Source organism: Phytophthora infestans, genomic scaffold, assembly GCF_000142945.1.
Source record: "Phytophthora infestans T30-4 supercont1.33 genomic scaffold, whole genome shotgun sequence".
Taxonomy (NCBI): domain Eukaryota; phylum Oomycota; class Peronosporomycetes; order Peronosporales; family Peronosporaceae; genus Phytophthora; species Phytophthora infestans.
In genome coordinates this window covers 843,087-865,505 of record NW_003303726.1, presented here as the reverse complement: position 1 = coordinate 865,505, position 22,419 = coordinate 843,087, and the positions used below count along the sequence as shown (strand labels likewise).

Here is a 22,419-nt window from a genome sequence, read left to right as displayed (position 1 = left end):
GCTATTTTTTTGTTTTGTTTTATAAAATACACCTAACAGTAATCATCCGCTAGAATACCTAATATTTTTACGCACGTCAGTAATTATATAAGCTTTTTCATAATTTGCAACATGGCGATCCCATGTGCAAAACCAATATTGACCTGTTTTTGGTAAACCCGCAGCGGTCTACGACGGATTTCCAGGCGCGCTGCGTCTGCTGCGGTAAGCTGCAGTACGGTTACACATTCCGTACAATCAGCGGGCGCGACCTCGCGTGACGCTCTATTGCCTGCGAGAGCGACCCAAAAGCGACCGCGCTCTGGGAGAAATAACCCCACCTCCCCACCGGACCCAGCGGAGGTGCACCGTCAGAATAGTCTGGCTAATGTTATAGAAATCATGGCTTCTGATTGGTACCCCAAGATGAAGAAGAAGAGCATCCACCCTCGCAAGCCGACTGCCCGAAACACCAAACACATCGAGCAAACGAAGCAGTACAAGAGCAAGTAATTTGAAGGAAAAAAACGCATACCCCTATATCCCGCTTATCTTTGTTTTTTGTACTGGCGGATATGGTGAGACTTGGGGTCGCACATATGGTGAGCTGACTATGGCGTTGCCAAAAGTGTTGACGCGCCTACCGAGCATAGCGCGTTTTATATAATAATTAGCACGTGGTATCAGCTGTGTACCGCAGCAAGCTGTCCCTCCCTATCTACGTACGCATCACCGCTAATGCCAACTACGCTCGGTCACTTGGACGCAAGCAAAGCACAGTACCACCAGTGCCCACAGCATTTACCTCCATGTCCATGATGGAAGAGCTAGGAGCTGGGCTAAGTCGCGGGTGACTATAAGGCGTACCCTCCCCGCGCGTATATATCATCTAACAGACACGCAGTCAGCTAGCCTGTATCTGTGCAGTCTGACCTGTGCCCAGTTAGTGACGCACCTGGTCATAGAGACTGATACATCAGAAGCGTATACACAATAAGCCAGCACGACGACGCAAATGTACCGGGAGAGCGACAGTGACCCTATGCATAGGGTTTGGCTATCCCGAGGGCATAATATATATGCACCCATTTGCGACCTTGCGAAATGAGCTATGTACTGACACATCAAGTAGCACGCCGAGCTGAAAGTAGACAGCAAAAATACTTTATGTAACGTACACGGGCTACTATTTGATTCACGTCTACGTATCTCATATGATCCTACAGCCAAGCGGCTTCGTATGCTCGCCATACATATCGGAGCCAGTAAATACCTCTCGGAAAGGATATACAGGCATATGGAGAGGCGAAATTGGTATATTCTGTGACCCTCGGCAGATAATAGCGGCTCTAAACAATACTATGCATGCGGAGACAGACAAAACTCGTTCTAACTGACCGTCGCAATCCGCTATATGGTATAGAATACCTCTCGGTTAGACAAAGTAGTACACGTCTCTCAATGCACCCAATGTCGTTGGATCCCAATACACGTCGGTCGTCGTATTTACTATCGCTAAACTTATCTGGGATCTCCTCACCGATTTATGCTGAGATTTGGCGCACCAATGATACTGATCCACCTTCTAAATAACCGGACGTAGCTTTGCAATGAATCGCACCTGAAAGTGTGGCATTTCAGGAGCGAAGCGCTCAACCGAGAATTTAGACAAAATCTTACAGGGTAACACGGTGCTCATCATGCAGATGGATTTAAGCCCTGGTGGTAACGGCGAATACTTCTTCGTCGCAATAGTTTACTGTCACGTCTACCTGTACCATGACGCTCACCAATAGCCATCTATCACGCGTAAACACTAAGGATATTGTGTACATCGTTTGTTGCAACGCAACATAACTTGGGCACAGTCATTTTATATACTAAATGTAGTTTTGCTTTGAGAAAGGATTTCTGAGCTCACCGCAGCGCAGCGGAGGTGGTCATCCCTCTCTACACCAATCAACCATGCCCTAGCGTCCGCGGAGCGGGCGCCCAGAGCGCTAGTCAGGGCGCGAGTTAATTGTGTCCGCTTTTTGGCTATAATTGTAATTCTGGCATAGTTACTTCGAGGCAGAAAGATAGGCACGGTCGGTAGGGTGGGACGAAAGTGTATAAGACAGGCCGGTTGTAGCAATGCGAAAAGGCAGAAAAAAATAGCAAGACGGGAAATCCGACGGACTGACGGACGGACAGACAGTCGGTAAGATAGCGGGAAATGATAGTTGTAGAGAGTATTATTGCTTATGTCGGTAATATTACTATACTGCATTACTTTCAAGACAACCATTTTACTATCAATCCTTGGTTATAAGCACTCGACGAGGTGGCCGTATAATTGTGTTCAGGAATGAAGTAGCGGTTTCGTGCAGCTTGTATCACAGTTGGAGATCCATTTGTGATCTAATTGTAAGATATTACATCCAGGATGGTGATCCGGCTCACTATTTAATTTGCGGCTGTATCCTCTCTCCAGATGATTACAAAGAGCCATCACAGCCCAGATGATTGTCTGTAGTATTGTGCCTTTCCAAAGTTTTGGCCAATCTGACCTTTAAAGGCTGGTCCTAAGCAAGGGTGGGTAGGGCTAAGGGTGGGATTTGAGGACGAGCTGAAGTTGAATTGCTAAGCCAGGCCACTAAATAAAATGATATTTGACCAATAATACTGTTTGATTTTGCCGACTCTGACCCAATAATACTTGATTGTGGAGGTCCTACGTAAGGGCTCCGGTTTGGTCTAAAGGGTACCTTTTAACAAATTAAGGGCTGAATGGCCAGTATTTACCGGCCATTTACCCTTACGTAAGGTATTCACAACAGATTGATTTTAAATCTACTCATCAGACATACGCTGGCGAGGCATTGTCTTGCAGTATGTCTACAATATTGAGATCAGCGTAGTTGCTGGTGTATTGGGCGTCTCGGCCAGAAGCCTTCGGAGATGGTACCATCTCTTCAAGACAACAGGAAATGTCGACGACACCCCAAAGAATGAGCGGTCATCTAAATGGCCGATTGAAGTGCAACAATTTGTTCGCGAGTATGTAAAGCAACACCCCTGCTTCTACTTCCAAGAGCTGCGTGAGGTATTAAAAGAGAAGTTTGCGACCCAATATTGCTGTTCCGATTCGACAATTTGTCGTGCTTTACGGTTCGATTTGGGGTTAACGCTCAAAGTGCTGACTAAAAGAGCTCGTGAAAGTATCCCAAAAGAGCGCCAAGCGTATGTGAACAGGCTATTGCCTTACTACAGCGGGCCAGATCAAATCGTGTTTGTCGATGATACTTCAAAGGATGGAAGGTAATGTACAATAGCAATTTTGTGACTGCTACATCTTACCTCCTAATTTGTTGTATGACTTTGCTATGGTTTAGGTCCTCCCTGAGAAAACACGCGTGGTCCGCGCGCGGAGACCCAGTGATTGTGTCCATTCCATTCTCCCGCGGAAAGCGAATCTCAGTTCTTGCTGCGTTCGACGTGGAAGGTTTTTTTTTGCGTGGGGTACAGCCGAGGATACTTTCACCCGGCAGACGTTCCACGAGACTTTCAAGTTGAAAATTCTACCATTCCTCAATCCGTGAGATTTACCAAGATCAATTATCATTTTGGATAACGTGTACGAAGAATTTCAAGAACTTATTCACGGTACTGGTGCACTGTTATTTTTCTGCCGCCGTATTCACCCGACTTGAATCCTATAGAAGTCGGGTTTTCTCTCCTAAAACGATGGATCCAACGCCACGCAAATATGGCATTCCGTGAATATCCTCTTGCGGTCCTCAATGTCGCGCTGTACTTTTGCACTAGACAGTCTGAGGAAGTTGGGCAAAATTTATACGGTCATTGTGGGTACGATGGGATCCAACTCAGTATAAAAATCAGTGAGTTTTAATAAAATTCATGTATTTGCACTGAAAACATCGTACTCTACCTCTGCTATGCTCTTTAGAGTTGATCGTTAAGGTGATCGATATCATCCATGTCTTCTGCGGGAGCGGGAGTCTCAAAATCTACCGGGTCACGGAACGGAGGGCGAAGGCTGTAGGCCGGTAAACCGAGAATTTCCTGGCGATCTCCAACATGAACTTGCACTTGGATCACTGCACTTTGAATTTTGATCCTGAGCATTCTGAAATTGATGTCAGCGGTTGCTTGAGTTGTATCTTGATTCGTCTTTATTTCCTGCGAAAGCTGATCAATGTTCCGAAGTTGTCGAAATGTTGTGTTATCAGGAACTTGTAGTGGAGCGTCAGCTGAAAGTCGAGCTTGCATTGTTGCCATGTACAGCTGTGAGGCTGGCCCACTCGAAATATTGCGCTCAGCTAGTATAGCTGCTACAAGGGGAACTTGCTCTTGGATTCGATTCTCGGTTGCTCTACGAATAGTGTTGGCTCTTGGTTCTAGTGGTCTTGGAACATAAACAAAAATCATTAAAACAAAATCAGACTGACCGTGTAGACGAAGGCGAGCTAATTCCCAAGATCTGGCGACGCGACTGGAGAAATTTTCCTCGTCCAACTCGAGAAATTCACGTTGTGGGGCGTGCTTGGTGGGCTTGAGATAGACGCTGAAGTCATCCTGCCAATCGTTTGGCAGACGACGAATTAATTCGGTTGCTACTTGAGCCTTGAATAGCCTGAAGCCACGGTCAATCTGAAAGGAGAAGTCGATGGGCTCGGTCTTGTTTCGGCACGAAGTGAGAGGATCGCCGTTCTTGATGGTAAGGCGGCAGGTGAGAATTGCTGGTAGTGGCAACGACATTGTAAAACTAAAAGTGAGCCTTTAAGCCAAAGGATGCCAGGGCGGGGGAGAATACTCACGGTAGAGCTCGACAAAATTTAGGAGATCATGTCAAAACGGGATGGAATTTTGCCAAATATCATAAGATGTGGACACAATCTGTTTCGGTTTTGTTAATCTATCTTAACATTTGTATTAAAACCATGATCTGTATATTTGCAATAAAGTAGGGATTTAGCCAATCGAGAACGTTTATGCCCCAGGGAATTATCCCATCTGCCATCCGCCGAACGCCGATTGGACAGAACCTCCAGGTGGTGCAATTATCCCCGGAAATCCTATCCCGACTGATCCATATGAGACTCACCCCCGAAGGGATGTGGCGTGCCGACCCAAACACTTGGTTATGTCTCCGATCCGACGAAGGACTTGCACACGACACTTACCTCAAGCATCGAGCTCCCTACAGACATGGGAATTGAACCCACGCCGCCTGTTAGCTGACGGGCTAATCAGGCGCATGCAAACCAGTTGCCCAGAATGCATACTAATATTTTAATAAAATTATGTCAAATCTGGTCAAATATGTCTTTGATTGGCATCGTCTTTTTTTTCGTCAAAGGGTTAGGCTAAATTTTAGTCGGAAGCACCCGATCAGATAGGAGATCTTCCGTAAGGGCCATCCTCCTACGTAGCTGAGGGCGTTTTGGCAGAAAGGAACAATAGACTCATTGGTGTGGAAGGGTAGGTAAAACCCATTGACTTTTAGCATGTATAAATACAGATGATCCTCTCTGTATTGATATCCCCAATAGTAATTCCTCCAAATAAAGTACACATTTTAATATTGTATACTGATATCACTATTAGGCGTTGTACCGAATATTAAGTGCACACGTTACCCTGAGTCGAATAGCCCGTCGTTGTCATTCGTTAACCGCAAATTGGCTCAGTTTTTGCCGGCTTGCGATGTCATCTATACATTTCCCGACCAACACTGCAATACCGCGTACACCTTCGTCCACTAAGCCCCTATTCACGTCAAGAAACAGGCTAATCAATGAACAGCAAACGACAGATCTGCCGCCACAAAGCCGAAAATCCATCATTGGATCTGGTTAAGCTTGCGTTGTGGACTCAACACGTTTTTTTTTTTCAGCTAAAGCACGCTTTATGACAGGCAACGATTAAAAACATTCTGAAACACAACCTACTTATGCCATACCATTGAAAGCCCAGGCTGCAAGGTCGCACCGTTCGGTCCGCTTTCACGAGTTATTGGTTCTGTTGGCTGTCAAAAAGCGCTTTACTATTGCATTTATTGTGTATTTCAATGCTTGTGTCCTTGCCACTTAGCCTGATGCTCGATTTATAATAAAAAGAGGTCATTTTAATAAATGGAGGTATTTAAAAAGTACAAATCGATCAAGCTAGACTGGCTAATTAATCGAGCTAATGCAGCCAAATCGACTGCTCGGGATCGATCAACCACCAAATCCACATCGATATCCTGTAAGCCGACCCTTTTTGCCGATTTGAAATTGTAATTTGATCAGATAAAACAAAACGATGCCTGCCTCTTTCCATCTCATTTTTACGCGTGGTTTTATGCTCCGACCATCGATCTAGGGATGGACATTCCATCTGTAAAGCACAATAAATGAAATGCGGATGGATCTGAGCGTTTGCCACTTCATTTGTGGAAAAAACGAGGAGCAAACAGCAGATGTCACAGCTAATCACTCTTCGATCGACCCTGACAAAACATACCAAACCAAAACTTAAATGCCTCTGAATACAAATATCCGTCAATTTCGTTTCACTATTTACTAATGAGAGAATATAGGTCAGTCTATCTTAACTTTGTATGCTAGCAGTCACTCCCGACGCTATCAATACAGAGATGATCGTCTGTATTAATTAATACACTTACAGTGAATGGTGGTATTTAAAAAAAGTACCGTTTTTACGCTGTTTACGTTACATTAAGTAAGCGCAAACATTTTTAAACTTACCCAGAGTCTTTACGCTGTTTACGTTACATTAAGTCAGCGCAAACATTTTTAATTAAGCTTACTTACTTATACTAAGGTATATTGTATTTAAGAAAGTAGAGTCTTTACGCTGTTTACGGTATATAAGTCAGCGCAAACATTTTAAACTTACTTACTGAGGAATGTCCCAGTGCAACAGAGATACTTCACGTAAAGAGAATTCCGGTAAACTGATTTGATGCATTGACATCGGCAAACTGAAGCTTAAAAACTTCATTTAGACATTTTCTACCAAGTCCCCGTTCTATTTCTTCAGAGCAATGCCTCTCAAAATTGCCTTAACACCACGCTTCAGCTACTTCATCTTGCTGGCGGCCCTCGGTCTGCTGGTATGCATCGACAGTGGTTTTAAGGTGGCTACGGCATCCAACGTAATCGACGCCAAAAATGATGCTTTGGATTGCGAGGTGGGCGGTCAGATCCACCGATACTTGCGTGAGAGCAAGTGGACAGCTGAACAGGAAGTCGGCAGCCCCGAGGCGAGGGCGATTGGCGTTAAGCCGTCAACTGCTACGGTGCTTCAAAAGCTGATTAATTCGCAGCCAACGAAGAAACGTTTAACAAGAGTCATGGGAATTTTTACATCCAACAATCAAAGAGCAACCGACAAACTGTTTGCGAGTCTCGGAGTCTGGAAGGTGGAATCGAAGCTGTTTGCGTCTACACCGTATCAGAAGTGGGCTGCATCCGTGATGAAATCCTACAAGAAGAACCCTGAAAAAGGCCAAGCAGCGATATTCTCTACACTTGTACGTCACCACGGCGATGACATTCTGGCCAAACTGGTATCAGAAGCACAGCCAACCGCAGCGGCGATAAGGACAGCCAAGAAAATTGAATCGATGCAGATAGCCAATTGGGTCACAAACAGAAAAACGGAGGAGAACATCTACAAGCTTTTGAAGCTGGACGCGGACGAGAAGGGTCTTCTAAGAAATCCGTTGCTGAATATGTGGATTTCGTTCGTCAAAAAGCTTGGAAACGAGGATCCGTACAATTTGCTGCTGCTCAAGTTGAGAAAACCCAATGATGAAGAAGCACTAGCTCATATGCTAATTGCAGCAAAGGACAATAGCCTTACAAGCGGTGTGGCTCGTAATCTGGAGAGCGCAATGCTTACAATCTGGCTGAGGGATGGTAATACGACAGGTGACGTTGCCAAGCTTCTCCGACTAAATGCAGACAAGGGAGAGAGTTTTTTTCGGAACGGAGCTCTACCCACGTGGTTGTCGTACATCCGACAAAGCAACAAAGATCCCAACGAAGTTTTGTTCTTGGAACTACAGACTCGATTTAACGACGCAGAGTTAGCCAGAGTGCTAGTCGTGGCGTCGAAAGACAAAAACGTAAAGATCAATGTTACTGCTCTTCAAAAGTTACAGCTCAGTAATTGGCTCGAAAAGAAAAACACAGCTGATGAAATTTTTAGACATTTGGGCCTAAGCAAGGAGGGTGAGAAACTTCTGGAGAACTCAATGTTTAATACTTGGGTATCCTACCTGACGCTTTTAGACGATAAATATACTGACGCCTTGATGATCTCGGTTATCAGAAAACACTACAGCGACCAATTCCTGGAGAAATAAATTGTTCAAGCTAAAACGAAGTCATCTACAAAAACCGGGGTGCGGCTTATCTGCTATACAAAATCGGATGCTTTTCAATACAATTTCCATTGGATGGAAATCGATACTTCTGTATGTATTATGCAAAGCATGTGGTATTAGAACTACTATGGTTATCACCACGATGTCGTGAGTCACGCTTCGACTAGAAAAGACGCGCTGTAACGTTTAGCCCTTCGTGATGGCACTTGTTAATCAGCGCAGCCAATTGATCCACTTCCAGCAATTCCCTAGCACCATTGTTGAACTCAACCGCCCTGTTATAGACACCTCTTGGCCCAGTACAATCTTGCCAATCCACAACTCGGCCAGGTACATTTCTCAACGTGATTTTTCCTTCGGTGTCTTCAACTGGAAGTTGTTTGGTCACGTTCCACCCAATTGGAAAGGATGGTTTTTGAACGAATTGTTTTTCCAGTTTTCCAACTTCGAAGTATCTAGAGTCGTCCTTGCTCAGACAATTTGTTTTTTTTTCGCTGACCCCCACTCTGTTTCCGAACAGGCATGTGAGCGGTTGCTGTTTGCAGGTCATATTGCTTCATCAGGGCAAGTGTTGCTATAACATGACTGCAAACCCAGCCAGTAGTCCAAAACCCCTTACAATCACAGCGATATCGTGACCGAACAGCCAGAATCTGTAAGGATAGATTGTTAAAAAAAATTGCATCTCAACATTTTACACAATGTTACCTGATCCGACGGTACTGTAGGGGTCAAGCTCAGCTGAAAGTCTGAAGTAGGTGTACTAAAACCTCGTGCAATGAGGCAAAATAGAGATTAAAATCAGGAACTTTGGACCTTTTCCGTAGTTTTCCTTTTTTCGAGTCAAGATATCTGTATGACATACAAACATTGAAAGTTATGCTGATATATTAAGTTGGATAAATGATGGGAAAAAAACCCTGGAGACTCGGGCATCGGTGACTTCCACTCCACACTGGTTTTTAGGGTAAACAGCGTATTCCCAAGTATTGAAAACAATTGAGCTCAGTTTTGTTGGGGAATCCAAGATAAGGTATTGCTTCCTATGATTTTTTTCACGAAAAACACTCGTGCGTGTTCAACCATTTCGCTGGAAACGGGACCTCAAACATTTTTTAATTTAGTCAAACATATTATGATGAAAAAGTTAAATATTACCTTCGCAGAAATGACCGTATCGGGATATCTTTTTGTCACTGTTCAGCAAAAGGATCGCAGGGAGGGTGTCATTCAAGTCGCTGCATGTAGCTGCGGAGTGCACACCGTTTTTATCACTTTGTTGTGGGATTCGATGGGGTTTTGTGACGGCAAAATACTAGGCACAGCAGAAGTAGCAAACCATGTACCCCATAGAACGCCCTAATACTGGCTTTTGAACCAATCCGCGTACGCTTGTTCGTTTTTGTCGCTCCAATATTTAACTATACGCTCAACCATTGCCGTAAATTGTTCTTCGATACGCGCTTGCTCGAGGAGGTATATATTCATCTCGACGTAAGAACTGTAGAATCCAGAGTCATTCAATAGGCCAGCTTTTTCGAACGCTTTTCTGAAAAGGTGTGGATAACAATTAAGTATTTTGATACCAGGTCAGATGGAGGAAAAAGCTGTAGCAATGTAGGAAGCATGATCTTGGCTTCCGTACTTCAAAACCAAAGAATCGTTGAAGTAATCAGCGACGAATCGCTTAGCTGTAGAGAATAACGTTTTGTAGGCAAATTCATGCTCCGTACGCACAAACATGTACATCCAAGGTACAAATGAATGTCGGTAACGTTTTCTTTCATACACAGAGCAAGAACTGCCGAGTGCTACCAGAGTCCAGCGATCTTTAATAAACGTGAATAATATACATGGGTTAGCAGCTTTAAAAAAAAATTGTAATTATTTAGTAATAACACTTACTGAAATCGATGCGGTAGGTGCCATCGGTAACTCCAACGAGACCGGTCTCTCTTTGATCACAAATACATCGGTACAGATTTCGAAAAAGACGTCGCGATGTGAAAATAACACCAAACGAAGTTTCTTTCCCGGTGTCACCATCAAACTTGTGATCAAATGTGTTCAATATGAGTAATTCATTCTGAAAGTCGAGACTTTGTTGAGTAAATGCCGCCAAATCAATAAACCCATCAATCCCCAAGCTTCCGAAAAACTTGTCAGCCGTAGTACACATGTGCGGGTGGGCCCACTCCATCAGAACTGAAAAGCTTGAAATATCCCAATTGTTTTTTAGTTTCTTCTTCAGACTGGCTTTGCTGTTCTTCAGTTTGATTTCGTCTGGAATCTTGGCTAACATAGTTGGGTCAAGTTTATATTTCTTCTGTAGTAGAAGTACGCATCGTTTTGGACCTGCTCCACCTTGAAGAATGCTATCCACCTCTGGTTTTATCTGCATGTCAATACCAGACCTCTTTCGGTGGGTTAGCAACTGGCTATAGGTACCACTAGATTCTACTTCGTATGAAGTAGTCGTTATGGAATGAGAAGAGTTGAGCTCTGAAATCTTAACGATCCGTAGCCGACGAGAACACGCCTCATGCGAAATGCAAGTGTAGACACTCTTGCGACGTTCTGACGGCCCATACGTACGTAGATGGTTGTATTCGGATGTATCGACACTGTGTAGCGCAGTAACAGCAGCATCTTCTGTAAAATGGATTGAGATAAACCGGAATGAACTATGTGCGACGTTAGAAGAATCACCCTCAGGCGGCGAGACCTCTGGATCTTGTCCATCGTCGCTCATGACTGCGGTACAGCGTCTGTTGGCGAATGCGCCGTCTCGTGTCATACCAGGATGTCTAAAAATATCAATATGTTGTAACACACACAGCTGTAATATAGATAAACGGGACAGAGTACATCAAAACCACTTGAAAAGCATCCTTTTTTTAGAGGTGTTGAATTCAATCTTTTTTTGTATTGAAAATAATCTCTTTCCCAAAAACCGCGGCTTTAAATGGGGAGGCGGAAATGTGGCGAAGCCAAGGAAAAACTGCAGATGATATTTTCAGACGTCTGGGACTAAGTAAGGCGGGTGGAAATCTGTTTGAGAGCTCACAGTTTGATACTTGGGTATCCTACGTGAAGCTGCTAGACGATTCAAATACTGACGACTTGATGTTCTCAGTGATGAGGAAGCACTACAGCGACGAGATCCTGGAGAACATAATTGCTCAGGCTAAAACGGAGCCATCTACAAGAATCGTGGCTTCGAGTATGGAGGCGGAAATGTGGCGAAGCCAAGGGAGAGCTGCAGATGATATTTTTAAATTCTTGCGACTCGACAAAGCAGGTGATGACCTGTTTGATGCCCGCACAGCTGACACTTTGGTCTCTTACGTTGAAAGACTCAACAAGTACGAGAAGCACCCCAAAGAATACGCTGCTATTTTGGAGCTCCAAAAACGCTTCGACTACGTGGACCTCGCACGAATGCTTAGCAATGCTAAGGTCCAAGCCAAGATGAAAGGACATCCTGAAGAACGTCTCAACAGTTTGCGGAACCAGCAGTTCGATCAGTGGATGAACGAAAAGGGTTTGGATCCGGAAAAAGTCGCCACACTGGTAGCCAAGCAGCCGCATGACACAAGAAACAACGGTGTCATCCTCGATTTCGTCGACTTCTACAAAGCCAATAGTGGATCGCCGTTCTACTAATTGGGCGATGCGGCTCAGTAGACGTATTAACAGTGCTAAACCTACTCGAATTAAGAACTTTAACTGTTTATTCTGGTAGTGCATTCGCATACGGATCTTATGCCCTAGATAGAGCTCTACCTTTATCATGGGCTTAAGTTTAAGCCCGCGTGCTTCGCACACGGAGCTTAAACACTATTAATAGGTAGCGCTCTGCCACCTGAAATAACGATCAAATACACCCGTGTAACCTAAACCCAAAACCTCAGAGTGCGAAAGCTACATGTATTAATAGTCCCCACCGGAGCTTCGGTAGCGTTGCTGCTGTGTGTTTTTTTCTTCTTACAAATAGATTCGCGCCTCCGGCCCGAGGAAGCTCTGATTTTCTTAGATTTGTTTAAGGTTTGCTAAAGCAAGACTTACAAGACTAAGCAAATGAGCTAAGGAAATCAAATCAACAAAGCACCTAAAACAAATCCGTGGGTTCGCCTCTCTTAAAAAAAATAAACGAGTTTATACGTTTGTGTCGCTCTCATACCGATTTTAATACAACAGACTGCTAGCAGCTCTTAACAACATGAAATGTTTAGTAGAGTGGCTTATTTTAACCCCTTCCTTACCGGAATTTAGGCCTCCAAACACGTTAATGACGGTACTTTTACGTCGTATTATACGACGAAGATTTTCACAGTATATTTGAATGGCGTACATAACCACCTGCGGTAAACTGCATAAGATTTCAACAGGTTTTGTTAGAGATGTCGTCAATTATACTACATAGATGACGGCCTTCCTCCCCTAGATGTCGTAAGCTACCCCGGTTGACAGCAGAAGCGACCAAAAGAGTGGCACAACAAATCGAAACACATGGTGAAACAGGAAACAAAAAGACATAGATTGAGAAAAGTACACTAGCACCTAACACTCAACATCGCTTGCATGTCAGCTCATCGTGCTGGCTCCAAAGCCTGTTGCCCAGGCAATACTAATCCTCGTCACTGCCAGCTACGTTTCCCGTTCCTTCGTCATCAGCATCTTTGCCGCGGAGCTCCAATTCCCGTCGCGTCTTCTTCCGTTCACCCGCCGGCTTACCAGGGCGGTGCAGGACGACATTCTTGCCCAGAGCCACAGCAATACTTTGACCACAGTTAAAGTCATCATGCCAGATAGTGAAGCACGTGTTAACTTCAGCCTTGTAAGTATGCCGCAGCTTGTTACACAGCCAGCACTTGGCGTTGTCGACCGAGCAGCGCTCACAGAAGTATGTTGTCGCGAAGATTTTTTTCTTCGGGTTGGTCCTTAGGAGTGCACACACCTTACAAGACCTCTGACGTCTTTTCTGAGCCCCACTTACAGTCACCCAGTCCTCCGACTGCTCCAGCTCGAACGGGTGCACGCCTACGCTTCTGATTGTTTGGCGGCGGTGTAACCACTACGTCAGCAAAGTCTTCCGCTTTGAGCTGCAAAAGTTGGTTTTGCAGGACGCAAAACCACTCGCCGCGAGTCATCGCTGTTGAACCGGAAAGCCGAGCCGTCTCCTTATGGGATATGTATGCGTTCACCAGCGCTAAGTCGACGAGCCCCAAAAACATTTTTTTAGAGTACTTGGAAAATTACTGGTAGAGGTGTGGAGTGAGAACGTCTGGAGGCGGAGTTGATCATGTACGTCAACTCCGCCCATCCAGCGTTGATAGTCGTTGACTGCAGCTGGGCATGGAACGGTGACCGAGCCGACCTGCTTGATGTTCCGGTTGATAGTAGAAGCAGGCATGGCCGAGCCGGTGCACAGATAATGCACCGGCTTATGGTCCCACCAGTGAAAAGCAATCATCTGCGGCATATCAACAGAACGGGCAAACGTGAAAGTGCCGCGGGGGATTGCTGTTGGTCGTGTCTTCCGGGTCGCTCTCACTTCTTTCGGGTATCCAAGCCGGTCCGTCATAATGGTGCCAATCACGTAGACCCCCATTCCTAGCAGCTCCACAGCAAGTAGAACGGACGTATAGAATCTGTCAATTGCGACAAGATTCATTGGCAACGTGTGCTCTCATTCAGAGCTGCCGTCAGGCTACGCACGACAGCAGCAGCACCTGTCCTGTTGTCGAATGAGCTACCAACCAGTTTCTTCAACATTACGTTTGCCAGTGTACATCTCGAATCTAGATAGCTACGACATCAGAAGTTAGATATTAGTTTGTAAGTAGAAACTTACGACATACATATTACCTGTGACAATAAGCTATCCTGGAGTCACACAACATGAACATTTTCGATCCGTATCTATGAGGCTTATCTGGCATAACCATACGAGTAGTGTTCCGCTTTGACGTAGAGGGCAGGACGCATTCATCAAAAGAAAAGAAAACGCCCGGTAGCGACCAGCCAGCCAAAAACCGCTGCTGTAACTTGTCGACTATGGGACGCAATTTCCAGAGCTTGTCGCGCGTCCGCTTCGTTGTCAACGAAATGAAGATTACGCAGAATATCCGTACACCGGTTACGACCCATGAATTGACCAAGCGGTCCGGCTGGAACAGCGCCATCGCCTGACATCGACCAGTGAGCTGAGAAATGGCACTTCAGTGGGCACAGCATACGGGCTACGAGAAGCCCAATCACATGCAAGATCTCGTGCGTCTGGTAGGCAGGAGACGCTCTCAAACGGCGGCGGATCTGGACAATGGTCTCGCGATTCTCGTGCGGGCGGTCGGCTTGCCTAGATAGTATGCGCAGTGCTCGATGGTCCACTTCTTGTAGACTGTATCTATTGGTTTCCACTCCGATGATTACCCATAGTGACTTTGGCATGAAGTAGCAAAAGGTAAGTAGCGGCGAGTGGCGAACGCGTCGCAGCTCTTGCGTCGGCTGGGCATCTTCCATGTTGAGCCCAGGATACGCGGTAAAGTTTTCCTCGAACGACGACGTTGCTGGAGTCCACTGTATCCCACGTAAAGCCCCCGCTCGCTGCTGACTCGCGCTCTTGCTCGGTGTCTCTACGCCAATGTGAAGCGACGTAACGAAAGCTACGTCCATCTCCACTGCATCGTTGTCCCATACCAAATACATGTCGTCTTCGGCAGCCGCGGGGCGGCCAACATCATCACTTCCATCGTTAAACGCTTCTGCGGTGTTACCCCCGAGACTGAAGCTCTCATAAGCGTCCAAATTCTCGTCGTCTGGAACAAAATCCACGTTGCTCTTGACGCTGTTTCTCGGCCGCAAAATCCGGTCCGTTGGAGTAGCTGGCGTCGCCTCTGGGGTAGCATCGCTTTCGGCTCCAGACGCTTCTGACAGTAGTTGCAGGCTGGTGACTGCTTCCCGATCTAGCTCCACCGTCGTTACGCTGCTTAGCGGTAGGTTAAACGCCCGAGCCACCGCCGCCTGCGAAAGTTTCACATCGCTGGATGCTCCAAACAACCCAATAAAGGTGCGTTGAGATAGCTGAGCGTTAGTGTCGATTTGAGACGGACGGACGTCGTCAGCCACAGCATCCTCAGCACCTTCTTGGACGCCATCGGTCGCTGTACCCTCGGTTGTTTCAATCCCGCTATCTCCGTCTGCGCTCTCGCTGCCTCCAATGTCTTGGATCAACCCAGACTCAATAGCAAACAGTACTACTGCATCCTCACCGACAAACGTTTCTGCGCCGTCTGGACTAACGTAGCTCTACTCACACTGAATACCTCGAGGACGCTTAGTTGTCCATCCTGCACCTTGCAATTGCCGCTAGAGATGTCTGAAATCTATGTCACGGGCGGCTGCAGCAACAACAGCGGGATTGACTCGGGGCTGGAGCGGGCGGGCCATCCGGCATATTCTGTAATGACTGGCATCGCTGGTCATTCCCTCTGTATCCGCGTATCGTATTCCCGTTAGCTCCGCTTCTCCTTTCCGCACCCTTCCCCTGACCTGTTTCAAACCTTTCTCGTTTGACCTTTTGGATTTTATTAATTTATAATGACTTGGATAAAGTATTGTCTGAGCCATTTCCTTTTGTTACGTCGTATAATACGACATAGGAATTCATCTATGGCGTATCTTACGACGTCAGTAAGGAAGGAATTAAGCAAACAATAGCGATCCAAAGAAAAACACACGTAAGAAAGGATGCCAAATTATATATAATTTGGCATCCTTTATATATTGCACCAATGCATCTCCATGCGCAGCTACGACATCTACTCGTGCCGCTACTCAAAAGAATTTCCTTTTTACAACGAAGAAAGAAGCTACTGACGCTACTGACTACTACATGACTACGGAAACGAATCGGGTGGATTTGAGGCGTCAATTACTATAACGATCACTCGTATTATCATGTTCCCTAGACGAATATACGTAGAGCAGCAAGGCCACTGGAATTCTTGTAGAAGCTATGGCTCGGTAGGCAGCTAGAGAAGAAGAAGAAAAAAGAAGAAATTACTTGTGGGCGTCAAAAGGTGAAGTAAGGTAGATTACAGCTGGCCCACTGCAAGCAGACTGCCTAGCAGTAGACTTAAGTTGATTGGGTTTAAGAAAACTACACTGGTACAGACTATATCATAGTTCCATCTTGACTAACACCATTTAGCGAGCCCTTTTGTATTGGAGCATCAGCTTCCAGAGTAGCTGGTACAATGTACCCCTATGTAGCGGTGCAACATTAACAGAAGCCATGTTGGCTATGCTGGCTCTCGGCTGTCTGTAATTTTGGAGTGCATCTTCAGGTAAAGGTGAGATGTAAGCTGAGAGAGACAATGGAGATTCCCTATTATTACATTTCGTCAATTACCGTATACCGAAGCGGTATATATCGACGCTCTTTCTGTGGTGGATGGGGCTGTTGTCACTTTTAAAAAGTATTATTTGAAATTTATTTCAGAGTTTTACGAGAGACCGGTATAATTTATCGAATACGTGAATCCTGTCATTTACGGTGTGTCGTTGCTAATTTATATTTACGAAGCTCTTCAGAAATTACAAATAAAGCGATTGAACAGCTCACATCTGATAAATCGTATTTCCCTTGACAAAGCGATTTTCCTTGTTAATGTTGCGTGTGTCAGTCAGGGGCAACATCCGTGCAGCCTTGACCTGAGTGCATTATTTTAGTGTGAATATTGCGTTAGGACTACAATATTAGCGAACAATCAAAAGCAAGGTGTGCAACCAGTTTCGTGTCATTTCTAAAATCATTTCTCGCTGGTCCATATCTTCCTGTAAAAGAAAATTTTGAAAGCGCTCGCTTTGAGGAACTTTTGGCCGCCTCTGTTGCGTCTCAGCGAATGATATCACGTGATAAATCCGCAAGAGCAAAATGTAATAAAATTATTTAGCAACCAGTTTCGTGTCACTTTTAAACTTATATCCAGTATGGCTGTGATTAATATCGGCAGATCGCCCACAAGACAAATATGTGGTTAGGTTAAGGCTGAAATCATCATAACAATCATCTGTTAAGGGTATTGATTTACAAACGTAAGGGTCCAAAACGGGTGAGACACAGTTCCTAAAACTAGCCCTGACAGCTCAGTCGATTAACGGATGTGTTTATGGAGGGCCAATACTTTAGTGTGGGTTCGAGTCCCCCCGAGTGCATCGGAGCAGGGTATGTCGCCGTGCAACCTTGCCACGATAATTCTTCGTGCTGAATGGTAAGTACATTCAAATGTATTGTATCTGCACGGGTCTCGATTATTAACTAACAGCAGGTGTGTGTATTTTTATTAGCCTCCTAAAGCCTCTACAATCCCCTGTACGACGTCTGTATTTTTGCATCTCTTCTTCTGCTTTGTTTTTGTTGTACTCTCCTGCTCCAATACAACCAGCCGTTTAACTCAATTTGGGCCGGGATTTATTCTGTAGAATACAGATTTAGACGACATCTTGATTAAAGTATAGCTGGAAGCTTGCAATATTTTATCGGCTGCAAACTGTGGTGTAGTAGAACACACAAATACCGTCAGATGTGGATTCCTTACACAAACCACAACGAATCGCCGAGTTAGGTCGGCGGTTGTATGGCCTGCGCAGAGGGTGGCCCCCTCGCGGTCCGGCCCTTCCGGGACAGACGAGTGGCTCCCTTCCACTCGGTTCCGACTAACCAAGTCAGATCACTTCCGAGGCTCCGCCGAGTTATGTTCGGTTGAGCTCGTTCACAACCCTGTGCCCTCCACTAAAGGATGGACGACGGCGCACGAGCGCTTTTACAGGTCACCGAGCGCAGAGGCTGCTCAGCTAGAAGTGTTACGGCACCCGGGCTATCCGACGTACCGGCCCGCTGAGTATGCGGGACTCTCTTTAGCGCGTAGCGAGACTTTTTCCTACCCGGACCGACTTAATCTCTTGACGCTACCAGTTAATACCTTACAAGCTATGCCTCTCGAGTATTGACGGCAGGCATAATCGAGCCCTATGCAGGGACTTACCGGAAAAGTGTACACGTGTCTTGGACTAGGAAAATTCTGCTCTGTTATCTTCTGGGAGCCTTTTCGGCTCTCCCTATTTAATCCTTTGCTTCTTATACAAATATCTAGTGAAATGTAGTCGTTTCGGATCTCTACCGACCCTTCAGCTGAGTTTCTTTATCTTCTGGGAGCCTTTTCGGCTCTCCCTATTTAATCCTATGCTTCTTATACAAATATCTAGTGAAATGTAGTCGTTTCGGATCTCTACCGACCTTTCAGCTGAGTTTCTTTATCTTCTGGGAGCCTTTTCGGCTCTCCCTATTTAATCCTATGCTTCTTATACAAATATCTAGTGAAATGTAGTCGTTTCGGATCTCTACCGACCCTTCAGCTGGGTTCAGGCGACCGTTGAGCTCAGCGGCCATCCGGATAGCATATCCGGACAGATCGCCGAGTACTTACCGTGATCCTTTGTTCCTAAGCTCTGGGTTATCAGACCGAGCCGATTCTTGATCTAAAGTAGGTTGGCGTATGGTCGAATCTGGAAATCCCTACACCACAAAACCCTTTCGCTGCTAGACGCTTCGCACTGACTCAAAGACGCTGCACAATTGCACAAAGCCGCACTAATGTATCCACCACATATATATTTTAACGGTTTCCATTGGCCACAACTGGATAACTCACGATCAAAAATCCTCTATATTTTAAGTCCTTTTAAATGTGGATCAAGGTTGCTTATCGCTTTTGCGACCGGTAGCGGACGAACGCCCGCACCACGTGGCGCGCTCACCAAATGTTTGGCTAGTTCTAGACTTACAGAGAAGTAAGTATTCTAGAACTTGCCAATAGTTTGGTTAGCAAGACGAGATACGACTGAATGGTACGCAAAGTGAAGCTGCTATTTTAGTAGTTAGATAGCTGCTAACCTAACACCACCACTATGATTAAGTATTGTCGTCAGCGTCCGTGTTGCTCTTGTAGTCCTCCGCTCGCTTGCGCTTTCTGAAGCGAATTCTTTTTCGTAGGTGAGAAGAGATAGCTGCCCCACTCCCCCACGCTCCATGCCACACCTGACTGCAGGTCAGCGCGTTTCCGTGCGTCGTACAGAGTTACAAAGTGACACGTATCCTCCCATATTGCTGCTGCACTCACGACACTAAAAACGGCTCTCAAAACGCTTGACCTTTGGTGGACTCAACGCGGAGCAAACCTTGCAGAGAAACTGGCGGGTTTTCTTATTTCCCTGGAGTCTTCCCGTCTTTGCCTCATACAGCTCTTTGGTGCTGCACAGCACGTGCTCCCGAGTTTGGCGCCGTGCGTCGGCCAAGTCTTCATTGTATGGATTAGAGCGGAAACTTACAGAAGTCACTGCTACCAACTTCATATGAAGGCGTCTCATGTACTCGGCATGTGCTGGGACTCTATCTCCTTTCCGCGTCACGGCCAGCTTGTGCAGGATGAAGCCGTTCACCACTGCCATGTCGACAAAAGCTAGAAATAGCTGTCAATAGTACTTTTTGAATGCTACACATCTCTGATTAGAATAGCGTTGCAGGCGGATTTGATCTTGAGTATCTACTCCACCCATGCCAGAATGGTAGTCAGCAACTAACTGCGGGCATGGAACTTGCGTGACGGCCCCAGTCCCTTTGTCTTTCCTTGACACGCGTGTCAGTACTGTGGCGCACCCAGTGACGATCATGGGAACAGGGCTCGATTCCATCCATGCAGCAGCAACAAGCTCTGGGTATTGCCTGGCTTGGGCAATCTTTTACGTTACTCGAGGCATGGACCGCGGTCTCTTCCTCTGCTTGAACATGAGCTTTTTAGGCCACCCCAGTTGGACGCTTCGTTGCGTCCCAACGTATTATAACCCCAGTGGTAGAAATGAAAGTGTCAGCGCAGGTGAATTGTAGAAGCTGTCGGCTATAACATAACGCTGCTTCGGTAACCCATCAAATGCCTTAGTGATATTGCGGATGACTGCCCTTTGCGATGCGCCTTCGCTCTTCTGCTTGTCCGGTTCAGCACCAAGATAAACGTCGACTTTGTAGTATACAGAATAACAAAAATGGTAGCATTGGTAGTTAACAAACGGAGTTGAGACAGAATATGACAAATTACAAGATTTCGTATTCTGTCGGAAACTGAGCACAATACAAACCTTGCACAGTACCCCCTGACGGCACAGCAAGTCATGTAGCACTTGGTCCCATACTTGTGGGGCTTCTCCTTGTTGTAAGTCCGTATAGGATTGTATTGACTTCGATTTGTAATTTTCCCTCGTCGAAGCTTACACGTGGACCGAGCTGATATCCGCGACGAAATGTTTTCTCGATCACCTATATATATATATATAAATATGACGGATCTGGAACGCCTTGTCAGTGGTCGTGTCTCCGCTGGTGGTGCTTGTAAAATGGAGGAAATGAGTTATTGCTCTGAATTTCACGCGCTTCATGTACCTTTTAAAGGTCCCCAGAGGAACGGCAACTTCTTCACTGATAGTCCAATGCTTCGACAAGCCGTCCTTATGTCCACACAGCGTACGCGCCACCAACAGCCCAATTACGTGCAAAATATTGTGCTCTCGAATTGGCTTCTGTCTTTCAAGCTTGTCAATGATGTCTTCCACGGATTTCTTAGGGTCTTTAGCTTGGGCTGCAAGCTGTCGTTCATGGGTCTGCTGTGCGATCGCTGGAATGCATTTTCTCCGATAGGCTTCAGACTCCAACGCGATTTTCTTCCACTATGACGTGGGCAAAAAGAAAAAGGAACATATCAATCGGTGACTCAGCAAAAGAAGCAGCAGATTTCGGGGTTCCCCATCTAACGTCATACAAAGCAGCTCCGTCCAGTTTTAGATCGGTCGTGCCAAGTATAATACAGAACAAGTTAGACGTTGATAACTCTTATTCTGTATATCACAGACCTACCACAGTTGCCTTGGTCGTATATTTCCCACCCTGAACTAGCAAGCTCCCGAATTTCTCTCATGTTTTGCCGTAAATTCTGACTTGCGTCCTCAAATTCCGGGTCTGACTCCACGTCATCCACATATTCCTCGTCATCGATTTCGTGCTCGTCAAAAACAGAATCCTCGTCGTCTGACTCGGCACTGCATAGGAACGACTCGTCTCCGATATTGACATCATCTACATCAACTGGACCAAAGAGATTCTCAGCACGGAAGGCTTCCATAAAGTAATCTCGATCAAATTTATCTAGACCCGGTTCGTCGTCATCTCTATCACATGCCTCTAGACCCCGTTCTTCGTCAGTCTTTAGTTCTCCTCGAAACTTGCAGCGCCACCACCAGCATTTGTATCCTCAATATCAATTGGGCTCGTATCAACAGCGTTATTAGTACCTTGTTCCGTAGCAGCCATAATAAGGGCTCCCACCGTAACCGCTTGTTCTGTAGCAACCACAGTTGAGGCCGCCACCGTAGCTTCTTCTTCTGTAGATGCCATATTAGCGGTCGCCACCGAACCTTCTTCTTCTGTAGATGCCGGATTAGTGGTTTCCACCGTAGCTTTTTGTTCTGTAGCAGCCGGATTAGCGGAGTCGGTACGAGTTTCTAGTTCAGATGTTGGTGGCTCAGGCTGGCGCCGTCGAACAGCAGCATACGCTGCTCGTTTCCCCATCGGGGGCTTCATAGAACGGCGCGTGCAAAGGCAGAGTACGTGCCAGTGTAAAACCAATTGGACAAGGTGGAGGTGGAGGTAGAGGTATCAATCCTTCCTGTATTGCGTATGCCCAAAGCGCATTAGGCCCTAAAACGTTTACAAATAGTCAGTCAACTATTTTGTACAATCGCAAACCACCAAACATACCGATGAAATAGTCAATACCGACTTTGGCCTGGCGTAGATTGCCTTTAACACCCGCCTTGACGTATGTATGGTCTGAGCCGAGGCCTGAGGCGCGTCTTGTCCGCCACCCCGCCTTGACGAGAGAGCTCCACAAGCGCTTGAACTCCTTGGGATCAATCCAGTCCGTCAT

At 45.9% G+C, this 22,419-nt stretch overlaps 4 protein-coding genes across 4 annotated transcripts; 2 read left to right on the top strand and 2 right to left on the bottom strand.

Moving 5' to 3' along the window:
• Nucleotides 1–3,924: 3,924 nt before the first annotated feature.
• On the bottom strand, nt 3,925–4,740 carry PITG_14881 (uncharacterized protein; the record flags this gene model as incomplete). Its single annotated transcript, XM_002899019.1, has 2 exons — nt 3,925–4,079; nt 4,431–4,740. The coding sequence occupies 2 exons, from the start codon at nt 4,738–4,740 to the stop codon at nt 3,925–3,927; spliced, it is 465 nt and encodes a 154-aa protein (XP_002899065.1).
• Nucleotides 4,741–7,033: 2,293 nt separating this feature from the next.
• On the top strand, nt 7,034–8,216 carry PITG_14880 (RXLR effector family protein, putative; the record flags this gene model as incomplete). The annotated part of the gene is made up of 2 exons (XM_002899018.1): nt 7,034–7,910; nt 8,203–8,216. The coding sequence occupies 2 exons, from the start codon at nt 7,034–7,036 to the stop codon at nt 8,214–8,216; spliced, it is 891 nt and encodes a 296-aa protein (XP_002899064.1).
• A 1,905-nt stretch (nt 8,217–10,121) lies between these two features.
• On the top strand, nt 10,122–12,046 carry PITG_14879 (RXLR effector family protein, putative; the record flags this gene model as incomplete). Its single annotated transcript, XM_002899017.1, has 5 exons — nt 10,122–10,134; nt 10,303–10,383; nt 10,713–10,802; nt 10,905–10,971; nt 11,536–12,046. The coding sequence occupies 5 exons, from the start codon at nt 10,122–10,124 to the stop codon at nt 12,044–12,046; spliced, it is 762 nt and encodes a 253-aa protein (XP_002899063.1).
• An 8,706-nt stretch (nt 12,047–20,752) lies between these two features.
• On the bottom strand, nt 20,753–22,419 carry PITG_14877 (uncharacterized protein; the record flags this gene model as incomplete). Its single annotated transcript, XM_002899016.1, has 5 exons — nt 20,753–20,756; nt 20,880–21,111; nt 21,351–21,674; nt 21,785–21,874; nt 22,251–22,419. 5 exons carry the CDS (start codon nt 22,417–22,419, stop codon nt 20,753–20,755), a joined length of 819 nt encoding a protein of 272 aa, XP_002899062.1.